Source organism: Sapajus apella, unplaced genomic scaffold (genome assembly GCF_009761245.1).
Source record: "Sapajus apella isolate SASKATOON/1434 unplaced genomic scaffold, GSC_monkey_1.0 scaffold35, whole genome shotgun sequence".
Lineage (NCBI taxonomy): Eukaryota > Metazoa > Chordata > Mammalia > Primates > Cebidae > Sapajus > Sapajus apella.
In genome coordinates this window covers 7,493,295-7,515,792 of record NW_022436975.1, presented here as the reverse complement: position 1 = coordinate 7,515,792, position 22,498 = coordinate 7,493,295, and the positions used below count along the sequence as shown (strand labels likewise).

The 22,498-nt window shown below is 41.8% G+C and overlaps 1 protein-coding gene across 1 annotated transcript in view; it reads right to left on the bottom strand.

Moving 5' to 3' along the window:
- The window catches only part of XKR4 (XK related 4), a 430,784-nt gene that overhangs the window by 145,679 nt on the left and 262,607 nt on the right, over nt 1-22,498 (bottom strand). The window contains exon 2 of the mRNA XM_032296102.1: nt 21,517-21,716. Within this exon, the coding sequence (XP_032151993.1) occupies nt 21,517-21,716 (200 nt within the window). The remainder of the gene's footprint in view (nt 1-21,516; nt 21,717-22,498) is intronic.

Below are 22,498 nucleotides of genomic sequence, written 5' to 3'. Positions count from 1 at the left end.
ATTTTAGTTTGAACATGTGTTCATTCATTTATTCACCCAACGTGTGCCCAGGTCTGAGGTGCACAGACATCTACAAACTGGACTCTCCCTGTAATTCACCTATCCACAAGAATATTTTGGAAATTAATGAGACCATATGCCTAAAACCTGAATAATTTAACAAAACAAAAACAGACGCTAAACAGAAATCAAGTATTAATAAATGGAACTTCTCTCCAGAATACAATCTGATAAAGCTTGGTATTAGTTGGGCATCCACCCGACTTCTGTAATAGACTTTTTTTAACACATGAATTTTCCCCCTTTAAGATGCTTTCAGTATCAATAGAATCAATACCTAGTTGAAACCTTCCAGAATCAAAGATCCGACCTTTTTAAATGCCCTCCCTTTCTCCTTCCTTTAATGGTTCCACTGCAGCACTCTGGCAACATTAAGAATCACCTGATTACCTTTATTGCTATAAACTCTAAAACAAACCACCTCAGCCATATCAGCCAAAATTTATCACCCCTCAGTAATTCGGTATCATATTTTATTCTGCTTCTAAAAATCTAGTAGCTAGCATTTTATTCTTTGGGATATATGCACAACTACTTTTTAAAAGTGGTTGTTTGAAAATAAATCTTACACTTTGTATAACAGTGACATGTTCAAAGTGATCTTGTCCCAGGTCAATGACTACTTCTATTCATCACCTCTTATTCCTGTTAGACTTAAATACAAATCATAGTTTAAGTTCTTCTACTAAAATATAAAACCTCAGCATCAGAACAATAATTATTGTTTTCCCTGGCTGTTTAAAATGGGAAAATTTTACAAAGGCATCTCCAATTATAATGTCATAAAGACTTCAGAAATAACTCTTTCCTTTAATAGTAGTATTTAAAATTTGCATGATATTTAATTTTTTGGGAGAAGCTTTAGAATGGAAACACAACCTAAGTGGAAGACAAAACAAGGTCTTTTTATGACCCTGATGTGATCTCTTCCCTTAGTCCTGGCATTTAACCTCCTGGATCTCAGATGCCTCACCCCTCATTTGGGAAATGAGAATAAGAAAACACGTTACATGTGTGGGTGTAGCAAGAGGTGTGATAGAGGAGAAAGTGTTTTTATAAAATGATGCTACATTGCGATGTCGTAATTTTACATGGCAAACTTGACTGAATTAAGGGATATCTAGATATCTGGCAAAGCATTATTTCTGGGAGTTTCTGGAGGAGACCAGCGTGTCAGTCCACGGACTCAGTGGTGGAGATCTGCTCTCAATGTGGGTGGGTTCCACCCGATCAGCTGGGGGTCCAGAGAGAACAAAAGGCAGAGGAAAGGTCAATTCACTGTCTTTCCTGAGGCTGAGACACCCCTTTCCTGCCCTCCAGATTCCCCAGCCTTTTGACTCGGGGATTTGTACCAGTGGCCCCTCCAGGTTCTCAGGCCTTTGGCCCTGGACTGAGAGCTACACCGTCCACTTCCCTGGCTCTTCAGCTTGCCGACAGCCAAGAGTGGGGCTTTTTAGCCTCCATAATTGTGTGAGCCACTTTCCCTAATAAATCCCACCTCTAATATTTAGAAACTTAAACACCTTATTGATTTCAAATTATGTGCCTTGGCAACAAGATAAAAGATTTCTCAGTTCAGAGAAAGAGGCAAATGAAAATAATTTGGAATCAACAATAAAATGGTAAAATATAAAAGCTAAGATCTGAAATACATACTATTGAGTAATTTTAATCTTTTCTTCTTGAAATGAAAATAACCACTTACTTCTCATCATCTCCAATAAATCTGAATGTTTTATTCCTGGCTTTATTGTTGACTATATGTAATGTATATATTGCCAAGTCTCTTGGAGTGGACATTCAATGCATCAGCATTTAATTTATTCTTAGATGCGAAATTGTTTTAAATGAAAACTGTTACCTAAATATTAGATCCAACAAAGAAGATAAACAGAGTATTCATGAAACATTTTATAAACTGAACTCAACATGGTTTTACTTACTTTTAATCTGAGATTCAGGGATGACCTAGTTTGACTCTTTTATCGAATGCATACACCACCGCTGATGAATTAACAGCAGGGTACTAAGCGTAGAGCGGGTACTACGGACATCAAAGATACATCTGTGAAATCAGTAGCAGGAAGTCCTAGAAGCACACAGGGTGAGCCGGTAGAGGCACTTCTCTTAGTGACTTGGTGGATAGAATTTAGTTTCTCTCTTGGCATGTAGGTGTAAACTCAGTTTCCCGTAAGAAATCACTTATTAGTTCCCTGAATAAATTGAAATAACTAAGAATGAATGAAATGGAAAAGTACAGTAACTGAAAGCTCAAACCGATTGAGTGTTCTTGTTGGTCTCAATGTCTGCATAAAAGAGAGATGTCATGGAACTCAGACGTAACATCCTGAGGAGTTTCCTTTTTCTTTCAACATTTAACATGAACATGTCTTTCCTGGATAATTTTGGTTATTATAAGAGTCACTTGCTCTATTGCACAGGCGATTCCAGATATTTTACAAACATTTCTTTTTTTTTTTTTTTTGAGATGGTTTTGCTCTTGTTACCCAGGCTGGAGTGCAATGGCGCGATCTCGGCTCACCGCAACCTCCGCCTCCTGGGTTCAGGCAATTCTCCTGCCTCAGCCTCCCGAGTAGCTGGGATTACAGGCACGCGCCACCATGCCCAGCTAATTTTTTGTATTTTGAGTAGAGACGGGGTTTCACCATGTTGACCAGGATGGTCTCGATCTCTTGACCTCGTGATCCACGCGCCTCGGCCTCCCAAAGTGCTGGGATTACAGGCTTGAGCCACCGCGCCCGGCCACATTTCTTATTAATCCTTACACTAAACTCTTTTTGAAGGGGATTGGGATAAGAAACATGGCAGAATTGCTTTCAGATTCGCTTCCCATTGACTTTGGTCTTCTGATATTTTCCCCCAGGATGCCACAACACATTTGGTGCCCAACCTTCTTCCCCTTCATTTAAGTGTGTGCCTAAAATTGTTGATTTCTCAAGGATGCCTGGACATATTTGGGACAAATAGATGCTGTCAGTGTTTCTCAGTCAGTCTCTCATCACAACCAATAGAGGATTCAGGGAGTAGGGACAGGACATTTCCCTTCGCAACAGGACTGTGTGTTTAATTATGTTAGAACAGGAAGAGGAAGAGCAAATCATTTTTTGAGTCAATATTAAGTGCCTGGCTTTAAGCTCAATGCCTTACGTGCATGATGTCATCATAAGCTGTAAGAAGTGCTAACAGTGTTCATAACACTTGAGGTAGTTTCCCATTTCAGAGAGAATCCATGCGAGTCTTGGAAAGGCTGAGAAATCTGTTCCAGTTTTCAGAGCTTGGTGCAGCAGCCTGAATGGTAGGTTCTCCCACAGCCTCTGGAGGGGAGGGCCTCTGCTCCATGGCCCACCTGAGGATGGCCTAGAGCCCTGTGCTCCTGGTGGAGTGAGGAGCTGGTTGGGGCCAAACAAAATGCATCCTGATTCTGCTGGACCCCAGCCTGCAACAAAACCAGTAGTGGTTCCGTCTGCTCTCCTTCCTTGGACATAAAAATCTGGAGAAGTGCAAGTAGATGCCAGCACCTGGGAAATGCTGCAATGCCCAGAGTGCATTTGTCATAATCACATTTGAAGTCTGTGCTCTGAGAAATTAAGTAGAAACCGGTAGCCAGCATGGGACTTGCCCACAGTAGGCATTCTGCAAACACGCATTGAATGCAGGAAGAAAGAGGATGTTTTTAGCTTCCTGACGCTGCAAACTAAAAAGAATATTTCTCTGAAACATTTCTAATTGGTATCGTGAGTATCCCAGTCCTGAAAAGTACAGTTTTTTTTTTTTTTGTAATTTGGTAAATTTGGTAATTTTTTGGCATGGTGGGGATGGAATATGAAGCACCTGATAGTGTTTGATGCACAATTGATGAGCAAGAAATAATGACCTGCCTCTTGAGTGCATTGTGTTGATATTTTGCATTCAGAGAAGCTGACATGATGAGTTGATGGAGAGAGGAGTATGGAGTCTTCTTCCTGGCCACCAACAGGATCTCTGACCCCTAGACTGTAAGCCCTATCAATGACTTCATGATATCTTGCTTCCGAAAAGAAGCTCAATAATCCTGCTCAGTGAACAGCAGGGTTACTCATAGAGGTACACCTGAAATAAGAAAGTAACTCACACACGGCTAGTAAAACTGTAGTGGATGATTGGATGGTGATTGTGGGAATTTTTGTTTTTGAATGAAGAAAAGACAGTATTTCCCCAACATGATTCAGTTGGCAATATTGTATTCCATGTGATATACATAGAGTTGCCTAGTTTTCAAGCTAAAAGGGGGAGTTGTGACCATTTAATATTTTTATTATAGATGAGGAAACTGAGTCTCTGCCAAGGTAAGACATGTGCTCATTCCCTTAGCTAGAGATGGGCTTGAATCCACCACCTTCCATCCACTGACTTCCCATTCTCTATTTCTTCTCTTTCTCCACCTTGTAATGTAAATTTTATTGTAAGTATAGGGAATGTCTATGTGCAGTTTTGAGCAGAATAAAATGCCCTTCTACCTAAGAAATGGACCATTACCAGTGTGTATGAAACTTCTTCCTCCCCCCACCTCATCCCCACAGGCAACCACTTTCCTCAATTTCATGTTAATTGTTCTCTTGTTTTTCTCCATAGCAAGATACCTCTCTTGATTTTCAATATTTCTCTTATTATGAGACCCAGATGCACAGATGTTCCCCAAAGCACAATGGATATTTTATAGCTCTTAATATAAGATCAGAATTGTAACACCATAAAAATAGCCAGTTAGGCATTCAGATCAGTCTTGCATTTGCACGTTGTTAGCCAGCGACAGCTCTCTTTGGCTCTGAGATGACACTGATGACTCTGACCATTAAGAACTTGCTTTTTTGGCATTTCCACATCCTTTGATACTGTAAATTTATAAGAATAATGCACTTCTTTGGGGGATTCTTTGTTTCTCTAAATTCATTGTACTATTTCATATTCTACACATGTTAATGTACTCTTGTTTCAAAATCAGAAAATAACAAGAAGACCAGATCTCCTTTTCCAAACATTCACAATGTTCATGGGGACAAACAAAAACATTTGTACTCAAGCCCTGTCAGGTTTAATTTCGATTCCCCCGATGAAGACAGCATTTGATTGGCACCATGGCAACAGGTTGCCTCGAGCATCGAATACATATTACTCACACACAATCTTGCTCACAGATTCTCTTTATAAGTGTTAGGAGAGGTGTGATCTTCTCTTAGAACTCACTAAATTAAAAAAGGTTGAAGAAAATCTAATTAGTGTTTCCAGAAGTGCCTTTCTGGGGTCTGATAATAGCAGATTACTGTTCGTAATTTTTCCTGTACTCACAAGGCACAGGCACAGGGTGCAAATGTCCCAACAAGTGGCGAGGGAGGGAACATCAAGGCGGCTTCAGGACATGCAGGCGAAACCAGCTCATGGGTTCTGGGGTTTTTCTCTGACTTTTCCTGTCTCAGGTTGTTCTGGTTTCTTCCTCCCTGCTTCTCTCTTTTCCTTTCCCCTCCCCTCCCCTCCTCCACTCCCCTCCCCTCCCTCCTCTCCTCTTTCCTTTTCTCCCTTTCTCTATCCCCTGTTTCCCTCCTCCCTACTTAACTTCTTTTGCTCCTTGAGGGAAAAAGCAGTGATGCATTCCTCATTCATTTTCTGAGTTTCTTTGCTAGCACTGCCTTGGCTGTAAGGTGGATACTGTGGCTTGTAAATGGTCTGTTGCTTTGAAATCCGTACTAACACATCAGAGCTAAATATTCTTTATGCAACAAGGAGGAAAAGATACTTCTTGGGTACCTGCCAATACCAGGTGTGAGACAGAGCATCCACCCTTCACATTTAGAGAAACCTATGAGGTACAGGTTCCTCTCCCCACTCCTTTGATAAGGAAGCAGATGCAGAGAAATAGAGGCATGCACCACAGGTCAAAGTTACTAAGTGGTGGAGACAGGATTTCCAGCAAGGGTTTTTGACTCAAGTTTCCATTGAGAGCCTTAAAAGTCATTGGAGGAGGCAGTCTGCAGACCTCTTTCATTCTCCAGGCGGTAGTGGTGGGGGGGACAAGTGCCATTGATATTGGGCATTGTAACTCCCAAATATTGTGTAACAGCTTCAGAAAGTCTGCGTCTGTTAGACCAGGTATATTTGTGGTTCTCTCTCTCTCTCTCTTTCTGTGTGTGTGTGTGTGTGTGTGTGTGTGTAGATGGGTGGGGGGAGAGAGGTAGAGACAGACACAGAGAGAGGGTGAGAGATGAGAAAATGCAAAGAAATAGAATGACTTTTGATGACTCATTTATTGGAATTAATGCTACAGCCTAGACTGCCTCTGACAGTACATTTCAAATGTGCAAACGCTTGGAGGGGAGATCTGATAAGAGCAGGTCAGGAAGTGGGAGCAGTGTAAGGTCTCTTATTCCAGCCAAGTGCTGTAGCATAGCCAAACCAGGAACAGGAGGGGATGAAGCGAACCTGATCCTGAAACCCAAGGGTCCTGAAAAGTCACTCTTTGTTCACCTCCAGCAACATACCTCCCAAAGACAGGCTGCCGTGCCTTAATCAAGGCCTGAAGGAAATCTTCATTACTTACTGTATATTACAAAATGTAATAATGTAATAATGTATAACATTATTACAAATACTGCAATAATGTATATTATTACAGTATATACAAAATATTACTTTATTGTATTATTTTGTATTAAAATATTACTTTATTTGTATTACAGTATTACTTTATTGTATTATTTTATATTAATATTTAATAATAATACAAAATATTACTTACTGTGCATTGCAAAATGTAATAATGTATTTTCATGATTGAAATATCATGTAATATACTTACTGTGTATTACAAAAGGTAATAATGCATTACATTACATTACATTACGAAATGTAATAATGCATTATTACATTTTGTAATACACAGTAAGTATATTACATGATATTTCATATCATGAAAATATGTTTTAGGAATCCTATGCCTTCCACCAGTTTTAGGAATCCTATACCTTCCCAGAACTGTAGGAAATATCTCCACACATATGATGCAAATGAGCTTGTGAGAAAAAGATTAGTTTCTATATCTAATGGAGTCAAGTTGATGTCTGTCCATCTGACAAAGGTCTAATATCCAGAATCTACAAAGAACTTAAGCAAATTTACAAGAAAAATAAAACAAACAACTCCTTTAAAAAGTGGGCAAAGAACATGAAGACACTTCTCAAAAAAAGACATACACGTGGCCAATAAACATGAAAAAAAGCTCAACATTACTGATCATTAGAGAAATGCAAATCCATCCCACAATGAGATACCATCTCACATCAGTCAGAATGACGATTATTAAAAAGTCAAGAAGCAACAGATGCTGGCGAGGTTGCAGAGAAATAGGAATGCTTTTACACCATTGGTGGGAATGTAAATTTGTTCAACCATGTGGAAGATGGTGTGGTTCAAAGACCTACAACCGGAAATACTATTTGACCCAGCAATCCCATTACTGGGTATATACCCAAAGGAATATAAATCATTCTACTGCAGAGGTATATGTATGTGTTATGTTCATTGCAGCACTGCTCACAACAGCAAAGACATGGAGTCAACCTAACTGCCCATCAATGACAGAATGGATAAAGAAAATGTGATACATATACGCCATGGAATACTATGCAGCCATAAAAAGGAATGAGATTATGTCCTTTGTAGGGTCATGGATGAAGCTGGAAGCCATTATCCTTCTCAAACTAACATAGGGACAGAAAACCAAACACTGCATGTTCTCACTTATAAGTGGGAGCTGAACAATGAGGACACATGGACACATGGGGGGAACAACACACGCTGGGGCCTGTTGGGGGAGGGTAGGGGGCAGAGCATCAGGTAAAAGAGCTAATGCACGTGGGGCTTAATACCTAGGTGATGGGTTGACAGGTATGGCAAACAACCATGGCAGACGTTTACCTATGTAACAAACACATGTAACCTGGGACTGGAAAAAAATTTTTTTTTAATAAAAGAAAAAGAAGAAAACCTATCTTATAATATTCCTCATAAATATTATCTTCAAAAATATCAAGGCTAAAAATATTCTGCGCTAAAAATATAGGCGAGTGGAAAGAGCAAAGCCTAAGTGCTGTTTGCTGGAAGATTCGTGAGGTTTCAGACCCTGGGGACAGCCTGGGCGAGACCACAGGAGCACGGCAGGTGCAGTCAGCGCTGGTTCTGCAGGGCGAGGAGCTTGGCCCAGACCAAGACCTCGGGGAGGGCGAGGGAATGTTTCACCTCAAGGTTAGGTGAAACGAGTTTAAATTGGTCCACATCCATTTAGGAGAGAAACAGAATGTGAATGAGGAAACTCTTTTCTGATAAATTTAGGCAGAGGCTGAGGGCGCTCTTCCCCTTCTCCATCAGAGGCAGGCAAGGAGGAGGCCAGAGGAGGACACGGGTGCAAGGTGCACGCTCCGTTGTCAGATGGCTTAGGTGCTTTACGTTGTTTATTTGATTCTGTTCTAACATGACACTGCAATTTAGATCATTAAAATTATTTTCCAGTCAGAAAAGCCGAGGCTCAGTGTTGTGAAGTCACACACTCAAGGCCACGCGCCATGTGAAGACATCAAAGATCACTGGCATTCCTCTGCACTGAGGTCCTTTCCCAGTGGGATGGAGCTCGGAGCCCGGGCCCTGGTTGCAGCTCCACCTGTTGCTGGTTGCTGGTAGCATCACCCTTGCTACTGCAAACTGCTGGATGAGGCAAGAAAGCGCTCCTGCTGCATTTCCCATGCCCAGCTTCTCACGGCTCCATCACCACTGTCCACACTCTGTTTATGTCTCTGTCCTAAAACATGTGCTCTGGATCACTGGGCTAGTTTTATTCTTTCCTTTATAGTCTAGAAATTCTATCCTTGCTACCACGATGCCTTCTCCCCTAATTTGCATTCTTTGTTTCTTTCCTAAACTTCACACTGATGTGCTCCGCTGTGTGCTGCTGTGATCTCTGAATTGTCAGACCCAGCAGGTTCTTCTCAGCTCTCATCTCCACTGGTTCCTCAAGGCCATTTCTTTGGAAACTCCCCAGCCCCATGCTCTTCCAATATACCCATCTCTGTCTTACTTCCTTCTCTGGCTCTTTCTCCACTACAGCCCCTTAAGTGGTGGTTCCCTTGACCACTTCTGCCCTTGACGTCCTTCTCCAATAAGCTTACCTAGGTTGTCTCTTCTGTTTTACCCAGCTTCAACTATGAATTCAGCGAGAGGTATAGTGTGTACAAAGTCTTTCTCACCCTCTCCAGGTGGAACTGGTCACTTCCTTCTTTGGGTGTCCACTGACCTCTGGGCCTGCCCGGGACCACTTTTGTGCTTACTCATTTGCTGCTCCCCGTTATCAGGCTGTAAACCCTTCAAGGGTGAATGGTCTTAGTCATGCTCACTTTCTAGTATCCAAGTCAGTGCCTGCGTGGATAGGAGCCCACTACATGTTTATTGTAATAATGTAATACATTATTACATTTTGTAATTTACAGTAGGTAATGAAGATTTCCTTCTGGTCTTCATTAAGGCACGGCAGCCTGTCTTTGGGAAGTATGTTGCTGGATGTGAACAAAGAGTGACTTTTCAGGACCCTTGGGTTTCAGGATCAGGTTCGCTTCATCCCCTCCTGTTCCTGGTTTGGCTATGCTACAGCGCTTGGCTGGAATAAGAGACCTTACACTGCTCCCACTTCTTGACCTGCTCTTATCAGATCTCCCCTGAAAGCGTTTGTACATTTGAAATCATTGCACTCAATCTTTAAGGTTCAGTACTCACTCCCTTTGCTAACAAACTTCCTGGCCAAAGTGAATTGGAAAGATAGATCTCCTGTGTTCACAAAACATTAAAAAAAAAAATAACACTTACTTCACATAGTTTTTGTAACAGCTTTTCTATGTCGATTTCTTTAAAAAGGTGTGACAAAGTGTTCTGCAATTATTTATTCAGTAGTTTATTCCCAAGGTCTTTGTTAAAAATATCTGTTTTTTATTTACATCATAGAGGATATATTTTAGATTTTTAAAAATAAGAATTTTAACTCAATGTTTTAGATAACAAATATCTGAGGTGCCTCTTCATTGAAGGCTCTATGCTAGAAACTCCCACTTTTCAACCCTAGTGTAGGGAAGTTCATGCCCCATTCAATTGCCCATGCATTTGAACCAGTAATACTATGGATGTTTAAAAAGTCTGTGGAGTTCTGGCCAGGTGGGGTGGTTCACACCTGTAACCCCAGCACTTTGGGAGCCAAGGTGGGCGGATCACTTGAGGTCGGGAGTTTGAGACCAGTCTGGCCAACATGATGAAACCCCGTCTCTACTAAAAATACAAAAATTAGTTGGGTATAGTGCTGCATGCCTGTAATCCCAGCTACTCGGGAGGCTGAGGCAGGAGAATCACTTGAACCCGGGAGGTGGAGGTTGCGGTGAGCCAAGATTATGTCACTGTACTTTAGACCAGGCGACAGAGGGAGACTCCATCTCAAAAAAAAAAGAAAAAAAGTTTTTGGAGTTTTTGAGTCTTGTTAGTCTCGTCGTCTCTCAGACTTTCTCTACAGCTGAGTTATAAGCTGTGGAAATTTAAGATCACAATGAAAGTGCTGACAAAACCTTAGCCAGGCAGAGCTCAGCAGTCCCTGTCCTTCTGCAATCAGGGCTCATTGTGAGTTTTGAAGAGTGAATCTCCATGTGATTTTATCCTAACAAACGTTTACATACCAATTGAATCAGCTTCTCCTTCCCAACCCCCTTGCATCTGCTCTGACAGTTTGCAGGGCTCTCTCTATTCCACACATGCACCCTCCTGTGTAGGAGCAGTACCCTGGGGGAAAAAGCTGTTTCAAAATCACTCAACAGGAAGTGAGCCTGGTTCTTCAGTTCTGCTGAGTCATCAAGAAAATATTAGCTTACATGCATGAGGAATACTTTTAAAATCAGTCTAATAGCAATCTGCTCAATAAATGCAAAATGTATTTCTACCTTAGAATATACACTTCATAACGTGAAAACTATTTAAGAGGTTGTGGAAGCTTCCCTCACCCACACACCTACTCAATCCGAATTGGGTTAGAAAAATCCTGATCCTATAACTGTCTGTTGATTTCTAGAGAAAAAAAAAAGCTATTTGGGAAAGTACCATAGTAAGCCAGTTTAAAATTTTTTATTAAGTTGACCTTACCCATCTTCCCTTTTGTCCTTGCTCAGCAAGCATTTTGATGACCATTCCTGTGGTTATTTTTAGTATTTAGAAATAATAATTACAGCGTGTTGACATTCAGTCAAAGCAAACATCAGCTCTAAGTTCCCACACTGGCTAAAGGTCAGGTGAACGGGAGATAAACGTGGGCTTCTGTTTCCTCTAAGGTGCGAAGAGCTAACACATTACTGAAATTTGGGGAGGTCAGGGGTTGGCAAATGACGAATCCACAGGAAAGGCCAACAAGCAGCCAGTGTTTGGGATGCTGTTCCTTGCAGACAGCTCCTTACTGATGCTTCTTAGTTCCAAACAGGATTGAACTGACTACTCTAGACCTTTCCTCCAGCTCTCCTCTTCCCACAGCCATAGCACATGTGACTAATGACCTGTCCACCACATCCATGCCCCGCTCCTCTCCCTGGGCCTGGACATGCCTGTGTGCTCACCACACCTCAGAGGGAAGGAGAGGGAGGAGAGAGGAGAAATACTGAGTGGAAAAATACCAAGATCTGTGCTTGATTATTGGAGATAATTAAGTAGAACCTAAAAATAGTCAGGGCCCTTATTTCATATTATGTTCAAAATGATTCAAATTCAAAGCTATTCACAGCTGTGCTGGGGGTTGATATACCATAGAGCTGATTTCAAGCACTTGAATCAATGATAAGTAGATGAAGCTTCTTTCTGTTCTTCTAAGTATAACTTGGGTGGTACCATGATTCAGAGACTAGTGAATGTGAAATAAAGAGATCAACAATATCATTACCCCCATGACACCCATCATTTATTCTGCCAATACTTTTAAATAAAGTGGAGCCATATGGCCAACACACTAGGTGAGTTTTGTGATTCTCTCCTTATGAAGTTGCTGGTGATGAGTCTTTAAAATTGAACTCCATAAATGTATTGATTAAGCAGACGAGTAGTTTACTATTTTATTGATCTATTTGCTGATATTCCCAAGTATCCCAAGTACTGAATAATGCAAAGACAAACTCAGAAGTCAGAAATACAGGAAAATAGGTTGTGGTAATTTTACAAGTATATATGCAAGGATTTACTCTGATACCAAACACCTCTTTCAAGTGTTGGTAATAAGTCTAATTATGTGCTGTCAATAACAGCAGCAGTTCCATAGCTTTGTGGAGAGTGATCACCAGCACTGCTGCACAGACGCAGGCACAGATCAGGCCAATGGCCTCCCCAGTCTGGTTTTGTTTGCATCGCTATCTTTTCACGAAAACTTTCCTCATTCCACACTCCCCGGCGTCCTCCCCTTTCGGACATCAGTAGCATGGTATTGCTACTTCCCCTGTACCATTTGGTATACGAGATTGCTCTGTGTCACCAAAGGACCTCAAAGTGATCACCACTAGGACACAGTACATTGACTTCTAATAACATTTTGGTCTTTCTTTTCCACTGGACTGAATTTTTGGAGAGCAGGGGCTGTGTCTCTGTTTTTGGATCTGTCTTGCTAGCACAGGGCTTTGCCGTATATCAGATGTCCATTCTTGCTTCCATTCAGCGAATTCCCAGGATTGCCTGCTCTGTGCTGAGCGTGGTGGTTCCTCTGTGCTGGGAAGGAATGTGTGAGTGCCCTGGAGGGCTGGCCTCATCACCGTGCCACGCTTGTTTGTGTGTCTCGATGGAATTTTCCAGCACCTGGCAGGGAGGAGCTGTCATCCCTCTTTTATCCCCTGAGGGCTTAGCACTAAATGCTATTGGATAAATGTAATATATTTAGGAAGACAAAAAAATCACAACTCTCCAATGTAGGGGCTGCTGTTCCCCATTTTTGTAAGTTTGGCTCTTCATTGGTCAGACTTCGGTGAAGAGGTTTGAGGAACTTATGTCTATACTCCTGATAATTTTGGTTCAAATCAAGTCTCTGATGAAGCTGCTTTTACAATTTTGTTTTATTAATAATGAACTACCGCTACTTAATAGATTTAATTAAGCTTATGAAGGTGGATATGATGAAGTAACAAGGGAAGAAATCAGAACTTCTTAGAATTCTGCCCTTTGCATTCAGATGGGGCACTATTAAGAGCTTTTTCCTAAATCTCAAGGGATTTGCCCCATTCTCAGCCTTTGTCACCTTTAGGGACCTCACTGACTTCCTGAGCACTTGGGTCAGAAACTTGAGATGTTACAGAGTTCTTAGTACATCAAAATGACCAATTTGACATTATATGATAAAAAACTCTCAAAGCCTGCTTGCCTTTGAATCCAGCAGTTTCACTTTTAGGTATTTATTTTTAAGAAATAATTAAAGCTTGCTGCAAAGATTTAGTGTTTGTTTGTCTGTGTTTTTTTCTAGAGATGGGTGGTCTTACTCTTTCACTCAGACTGGAATGCGGTGGTACAATCATAGCTCACTGTAGCTTTGAACTCTGCGGCTCAAGTAAGCCCCCGCCTCAGCCTCCTGAGCAGCTGGGACGGCAGACATGCGCCACTGTAGCCAGCTAAGATTTAGTTCTTAATGTGTTTATCATAGCATTATTTATTACAGCAAATATATATAATAAATCATGATTTTAGAAATAGAAAATTACTCAAAAAAAAAGGATAATCCACATGTTGGTATATTATATGGTCATTAAAAATGAAGAACTATATATATTGTCATGGATATATGTTCATGATGTTATTTAAAAAGGATACAAACTGGTATCCAAAATCCTATTTTAATGTAAAATATATTAAACATTAAAACATTAAATAAATTTACACAGATAAGCAGCAAATTATAATTCCTAATTATTTCTTAGGTGCAAGATTTTTATTCTCTTTCCCTCCTTCCCTCCCTTTACCTCCTTCCTCCCTCCCTCATTTTCCGTTCTTCCTTCCCTCCTTCCCTCCCTCTCCCTCCCTCCCTCCTTCCTTCCTTCTTTCCTCCCTCCCTCCTTCCCTTCCCTTCCTTCCTTCCCTCCTTCCTTTCTCCTTCCTTCCTCCCTCCTTCCCTCTCTCCCTCCCTCCCTCCCTCTCTCTCTCTTTCTTTCTTTCTTTATCTTTCTTTCTCTCTCTCTCTTTCTCTCTCTTTCTTTCTTTATTTCTTTCTTTCGTTCTCTCTTTTTCTCCTCTCCCCTCCCACTTTCTTTTTCTTCCTTCTTTTCTTTTCTTCTCTTTCTCTTTCTCCACATCCTGCCTGTGCCCTAGGCTAAAGTGCAGTGGCACACTCCTAGCTCACTGCAGCCTCAAGGGATCCTGTACCACCACAGCGGGCTAATTCTTTTATCTTTTCTAGTGATGGGGTCTTGCTGTGTTGCCTTGGCTGGTCTCAAACTCCCAGCCTCAAGCAACGCTCCTGCCTTGGCCTCTCACATTGCTGTGATTATAGGTACAAGCCACTGTAACCAGGTAAGATTTTCATTTCTGAGTGGTGGGAAGGTGACTTATACTTTCTCCTTTGTGCATATTTGGGTTTTCTATTTTATCTTTAATAGTATGTGTAACAGGGAATAAAAGTCGATATTTTAAAAATTCCAAATATGTAGAAGTTTTACAAATACGATATTTGGAAGAGGGGAACTTATATTGTGTCTTTTCGTCTATATAAAATAACACTATAACATTCCACAGGAACTTGTGAGCAGTCTGTACTAGCTAGCCCAACTGAAAAACCAGTACAAACTGAAGTAGCTTCCAAACATGGTAAAACTGCCAGCATTCTCCAATCAGAGGCCTTTTGAGTGTGTTTCGTGTTTTAGGTGCTTTTCTATACTCCTGGCTTCGTGGAGCTTAGCCTTAAGCAAAAGTGATGAGAATAATGATGAAGCACATGGATGAACAGAATTCCAAGTGGCCAAAGAGATAATCACACAGAGTAAGCAGATCAGGGCGTCTGTTGGAAGGGGCAGGGCTGTGTGTTTTAGGAATGATACTGGAGTCTTGTCCTGGATGGAGAGATGAGCTATGCGAAGATCTGGGGGAGTGAAAGGGCAACGGGTCAGCAAATGCAGGGTCCTGGATGGGATGGCAGCCATGGCCTGTCTCAGAGACAGAGGACAGCCGGCCAGAGCTGCTGGACTCGTGTGAGCCAGTGGGAGAGTGGGGAGACTTGGAGGCTCCAGGGCAGGGGCCTTGTCTCATGCTCATCGCCAGTCTGTACTTCATTTAATTGCAGCAAGGAGTCCCCAGGGAGTTCTAACGAAAGCAGTGAAGTGATGGAAAGATGGCTATGGGCCGGGCATGGAGGCTCACATCTGTAATCCCAGCACTTTGACAGGCAGGTGGATCACCTGAGGTCGGGAGTTTGAGATCAGTCTGGACAACATGGTGAAACTCTGTCTCTACTAAAAATACAAAAATTAGCTGGGTGTGGTGGTGTGTGCCTGTAGTTCCAGCTACCTGGGAGGCTGAGGCAGGAGAATCGCTTGAACCAGGGAGGCAGAGGTTGCAGTGAGCCGAGATTGTGCCATTGCACTCCAGCCTGGGCGACAAAGTAAGACTCTCAAAAAACAAAACAAAACATCGCTCTGGCTGCTATGTGGTAAGTAGGCTGTGGGAAAGGATGAAGGGGGACACCAGCTCACTGGAGAGGGGTAACTGAGCTGTGGCTTCGACAGGGTGTTATCATCAGAGGCGGCAAAGGGGGGTCGGATTTGGGATGTGTTTTGGAGGTAGAGCAGACAGGACTTGCTGATGGGTTGGATCGGAGGTGAGGAAAAAGAGGAACGAAAGACACTTTTTAGTTGGATTATTATCAGGAGATACAAATTAAAATCACGTTGAGATACTAACGCATGGCTAAAATTCAGAGGACTCACAGTGCCACATTTTGGAGTGGATTTGGAGCAATCTCAAGATATACTGCTGGTAGGGATGTAAATTGCTACAAGCGGTTTAGAGAACTCTTAGGTGTCACCTGCTCACTGCGCCTGTCTGTACTCCATGACTCAGCAATTTCACTCTTAGGTATGAACCCAGAAGCAACATGTGTGCACATGTATCAAAGACATATTAAAGAGACATATTAAAAACATTCAATAGTAACATTAATCATAACACTCCTAAGCGGAAACAAACCAGTGTCTTTCAACAGCCACAAAATGGACAGAGATTTATTCTTACAATAAATTACCATAGAGCAATGAAAAATGAATGGGCTACAGTTACATGGAATTATAGCTCAGAAGCATAACACTGAATAAAAGAATTCAGAGACATACACACGCACACACACAATGTATGTTTCTGTTTATATAAGGGTAAAAAACCTGCAAAACTAATTTTTTCAAATAGTGATCACATAGAATGGCGGACGCGCTGGTAAGAAGGGGTAGGAGCGGGGCTTCTGTGATGATGAGAATGCCCTTCCTTGACCTTGGGAGTAGTTTCTCACAGTTGTGTGCTTTTCTGCACACCTCCACCATTTCAGACTTAAAATGTCTAAAACGCTGTCCCCCTAAGTGGCTGCTCCCGCTGACCTGCCACCAGGTTCTCTCTCAGTCAAATGGGCTCAAACTTCAGTCTCTTTCGGTCCATGCTCTGGTCGGTCAAAAGATCTGACCATTCTCTTTTCACAATGTTTCTTGCACTTCCTTTCTAACAGGGACCCCTTCATTCAGGGTTCGTGAGCTCAAATTTGGATTATTTTTCCTATTTTCACATGCCATCAAATTCTTCACCTGTTATTTCCCTGTTTTAAAACTCAAGCCCCACGTGAAACCTACTCAGTGAAAATCTGCATTTCTGTAAGATTCCCTGGTAGATTTCTGCAAGATCAAGCCTCATTTAATCTCTACTATCTTAAGAATTAGCACTATGATTATCCCTCAGTACACATGGGAAAATTGAGGCTTAGCAACAATAAGAAAATTGCCTGAGGTCGGGGGCTGGAGTTCAGGGCACCTTGAGGAAATACTAATGTGGAAATTATATGAATGAGCAGTTAGGATGGGCTACTCTGTGGAGGTTAAGTTGAACTCTGGAGGACAAGTCAGAACTAGACAGGCTAAGAAAGAGGGGAGGAGAATATTCTGGAGAGGTTAATAGCAGGTGCAAAGGCCTGCGGGTGGGAGAGAAATGGGAACATTTTCAGAACAGGGAGGAGTGCAGCATGGCTGCAGAGCAGTGACAAATGAGGAGAAGACCGTGACACAAAGGCCTTTGGAACTTGCTCAGGAATCTTGTTTAATTTTAATGAGTGCCAAGGAGAACAATGAAGTAGTTTAGATGAGAGTCTAAGTGGCTCTAGGACCCCTCCAAGGAGAAGGGGATGAAAAGGGCAGGGCTGAGGATAAAGCCATGGGCCAGCCACAGGGGTCTGGGTGGGAGTGTGTGTGTGGTCTGGCCAGGGGAGCGCAGTAGAAATGAGGTGAAATGAATGAGTGTCAGATTTTGCTTGAAGATGAAACTGACAGGCCTCAGACCACATCTTCCTCAGCATCTTTGGGACCATCACTAAACAGGTAGAGAACAGCACCCTCCATGTGGACACTGACACTGCCCCCTTTCCTTCCTGCCTACCCTCCTCTCCCTCTCCCTCTCTCCTAGTGAGGATATGGGGTTGGGATTGGAAAACATAATGACGTGTAAACTGGAAACTCTCTGGACATACAGGGAACACTACCTTGCGCCATTACAGCCATGCATACAGTCAGGCCTCCTGGTGGGGACCTTACACTTCGTGGGGAGCTGGCTCTGGGACATCCCAGATCCCGTGGAGAGGAGCTGCTGCCCGATAATATGTCCAAGGTGACTGTGGAGAGTGAAGAGCTGGATGTCCAGGTCTGAGACTCTTCTGTGCCCTGATTCCTGCTCTTGGAACACAAGCCAAACTCTCCCTCCTGGGCCAGTACAAACGGAGGAACAGTTATGCTCCCACACTTCTCTTTGAGCTTGTTGGCCCCCAGCATGAGGAATCTCCACTGAATCAGTGACTCCATAAGGAAGGAGGGGCAGAAAGATTTTCACAGTAGCTAACGGCGTTCTAGGGCTACCCAGCTTCCACAAAGAGAATACAATTTCTAACATCAGTTTTAAGATGTCATATTTCTTGCCTGATTTTTCTTAGTTTTAAAAACACTGCAGAGAGTGGTAGATGGTTGAAATTGGGTTTAAAAGCAATTTTCCTTCTATCATAAAAAATACTAACTTTAGACAGTCACATGCAGAGTAACCATTCTCTCCCTGCTAAATAAGAGTTTTTAGAGATTTTAATTCAAAGCTATTTGCAAATTCTCTACGGATTTCATGCCTATCGATTATTTACATTCAAAGCAGAGGGCTGCGTTTTTACATGTAAATCCCAAGAATTTTTTTTTTTCCCACTGAAGATGTAGGAAAATACACGTCAAACTAGGCTATCACATTTATTTTTCTTTTCCTAAAGGGGAACAGCTCTGTTCTTAGAACTCACATCAATTTAATTTATCAGCTGGTTTGTTTGTAAATGGGATCATCTATCAGCAGAGGGATATTTAAAAGCTCTCCCTCTGAAGACAGGTTTCTTTACGAAATGCAAAACAGATCACATAGCGTTGCCTGAACTGGTCTTTGTTGGCTGGAGGGTTTGTCATTGTTTTTTACTGTCAGATTTTTTTCACTCTTTGGTCTCGTAACACAACTATCTACCAGCCTCCCCTGCTAAAAATCAGTAGAAATAAGATGAACCTCCTAGTGCGCTTATTCCTCCTCTTGACTCAATGACTTGCATTGATCCTCAGTGATATTTGAATGAACCTGTCTTTTGGCCACCTTGGCAGTGAAATAGAACATAGTTTCCCTATAGTATTCTGAAACTTGATGGCAAGGTTTGCCTTGGCTAAGGACAAGGTCCGGTATTCAATGCCTGCGGTACACCTGATGTACATGCGTCAAGCTTAGTTAGTTAGCTGGGGACACTAGAGTCAGGAAAGAGCCACTCAAACGAACAAACAAACAAAACCCACAACTCAACTCTTGGCTCCTGTGTTTAGGATGAATAATCTGATGAAGATGGCATTTTCCTCATATTTTATTTCTCTGTACAATTTTATGTAACTTTTTTTTTTTTGAGACAGAGTTTTACTTTTGTTGCCTAGGCTGTAAGTGCAATGGTGCAGTATCAGCTCACTGCAACCTCAGCCTTCCGGGTTCAAGTGATTCTCCTGCTTCAGCCTCCCAGGTAGCTGGGACTACAGGTGTGTGCCACCACGCCTGGCTACTTTTGTGTTTTTAGTAGAGACGGGGTTTCTCCATGTTGGACAGCCTGGTCTCGAACTCCCGACCTCAGGTGATCCACCTGCCTTGGCCTCCCAAAGTGCTGGGATTATAGGTTTGAGCCACTGCGTCCAGCCTATGTAATGTTGTTAAAATGAAAAGGTGATCTTATTTTCTTAGATCCCTCTCTCACCTTCCCTTTTCTATTTCCATCATCTTTGGAAGAAAAGCCTCTCCATAATTTTCCAAATCTTAGAAAACTAACAGAGACAATCAGTGACCTCGGGTCACCAGAAGGTGACTTGCAACCCTCCAAAGGTGCTCCTGGATTTCCCCTCTAGAGGGTTCCCAATTGTGTCATTGTACTAAGGAGTTGCCAAGTTGTTCTGGAGATGAGTACTAAATGCTTTGACAGAGATTTAGTTTGATGTTGCCTTTCAATTTCATTTGTATTCTGGTTTACAGATCATTTCCTAAAGCATATACCTGGCATTATATGCCTTTTGGGAATTCATTGATTCAAAGACTGAATAGAGCTGTTAGGGAGTTTGGAAATCATCCAGTTTAACTTGTGACCTTTACATTGGAGCAACCTGGGGCCCAGAGAGATTAAGTGGCTGAGCAAGGTTTTATAGTGAGGTAGTGGACAGCCAGAGACCAGGCCTACCACATGCCTAGCTGGTGGTCTTTAACCCCCAGACACCATGAAACACATCTGTCATCCACAACTAATTCACACAGCCTTTTCTCTTTTTCTGTGCAAAGATTTCACTTTCCCCTTCTTCCAGTTTGCTTCCTAGCAGTTGAGAAATATACATCGTAGATCCCTTTGACCTTTTTCTCAAACATCTTGGACCAAAGCTATTCCAGTGTGAAGCCAGGGTCAGGCCAGGAATCTATGAATAAATGGGTCACCGGCTACCAGTCAGTATACATTTTCTCTTCCTTTTCCTATACAGGTGACATGTGCCCTGATATCGTCCCCCAGATTAAAGCACTCAGACTAACCTAACATGCTCCATGCCATAAAAAGTTACAACAACAGTGAGGAGATTACCCAGACCAACCAGATCAAAACTCAGGTTGGAGCATGACCCAGCACATGGCAGCAGCATGTGCCCAGAGGGACGCACAGAGGCCCTGCTGAGATCCGAACACAGCGAGCACCTTGCAATACGGTAACTGTTTAACAGCATCTATTTAGCTACAGGATTGACAAATTACCAGGAAATGCTTTCCTTAGAAAATGCCCTCTTATCCAACATCCGTCCGCCCATGTGTTCACCTGCCTACCCACCGGTCTGTCTAATCTTCTTCCTGCCTTATTCTAGAAAGGATCTGAGTGGCAGGCTCTAAGGAAATGCCTGGCAGCTCTGCTGTAACTGGAATAGTCCCAGTGATGAGATCATCAAATATGAGAAAGCACAGATATTAATCTGATAATCATATCCATTTTATAAAACTTTGTATTAAATATTAATAAACATTGACATTTTTTCCCATATGACCTTCTTTCGTTAAATATTAGGGTGACTCTACCATTTCCTTTTAACCTCTTTTTCTCATCCTCTCTCTCTCTCCTTTCTTAACATCAAAAGGAAACAGTAGGAATTACTTTAATACTATAGATACACACACATGCATACACATATATGTATGTTACAGAGAGAGAGAGACAGAAGGAGAGAGAGCTATTGCTTTCTCTGCAACTTTTGTAAATTATTCTATCATAATGGAATAATAAATGGGCACCTTACAATACATTTGGTTTTTATAAAAACCAGAAAGCCTCAGTTGACAGACCCTATCCCTGCATTGACCAAGCGTAAAATCATAAAGATTTTTTTTTCCCACTAAGAGGACAGCTGGAGAGCAAAAATGCACTGTCTTTCAATTAACCAGTCATGAGAAGCGATGCTAGGAAGACATCATGCCTCATTCACAAAATCATGTGTAAAACAGCAGACATATCACAGGCCTGTGTCAACAAAGAGCATTAGGACAGTTCCTTGGATTGTGACAAAAGTAGCCAGGCAATCTTTCCCCAAAATCAGAAACCAAATTGCAAGCCCTTACCTTGGAGGGCCTGTAAGCTATGAGTCTGTACGATAATGCAGAGCTGCAGGACCAGCTGTGGAGCACTTTCCAGAAAGGTGGCTAGCAAATGCAGCATACTCACATCCGCATACTCATATACCATTTTCCAGTAAAACCTCCATCTGTCATTCTCCCCACTCTGTCGGCTTCGAATACCTAAGTATATTGTGTGGAAATATCTAGAAAGAAAACATAGAGAATAAGAAAGAGACGCGTGTTGATAGTTTATAATTCAAACTCCAGGGTTGTTCTTTTCTGCAAGCCATCATATGCAAGCAAGCACAAGAAACAATTACCTCGGGGACTTATGATTTGAAGTCCAAAGTTAACTGCTTAAGAGTACCCATATTGGTAAATGCTCACTATGAGAAATCACTGCAATTTTAGTCCTCATAAAGATATTCTGCTCAATCGCAATATGAGGAAGTTGAGGTGGAATGTGGTTGAAACTCAGGTGGAGAATGGGTTTGCTACTTTAAAAATCTACATACATTCTTTTTTGTCAGTTTCTCCATGTGCTCAACAGTATTCATAAGGGGATTTCTCCTAGGACACAATGCAAGCCTGAAGTACCAAAATGTATGTGCAAGTAAACTTTCTTACGTCTTAAAAAACCACTTTTTGTTATTGAAAATTCTAAACATATACAAAGGAAGAAAAAATAATGTATCCATTATACACTTCACTCAGGATAAGTATAGTTGATCCTTGAACAATGAGGGTTGGGATGTCAATGCAGTTGAAAATCTGCATATAATTTTTGACTCTTTCCTTCACTAATAGCCTATAGTTGATTGGAAGCCTTACTGATAAACAGTATATCAACACATATTTTGTATATGTATTATACACTGTATTCCTACAAAAAAGAGAAACGAAAATGTTTTTAAGAACATCATAGGAAGAGAAAATATATTAACTACCCATTAAGTAGAAGTGGATCATAAATGTCTTCATCATC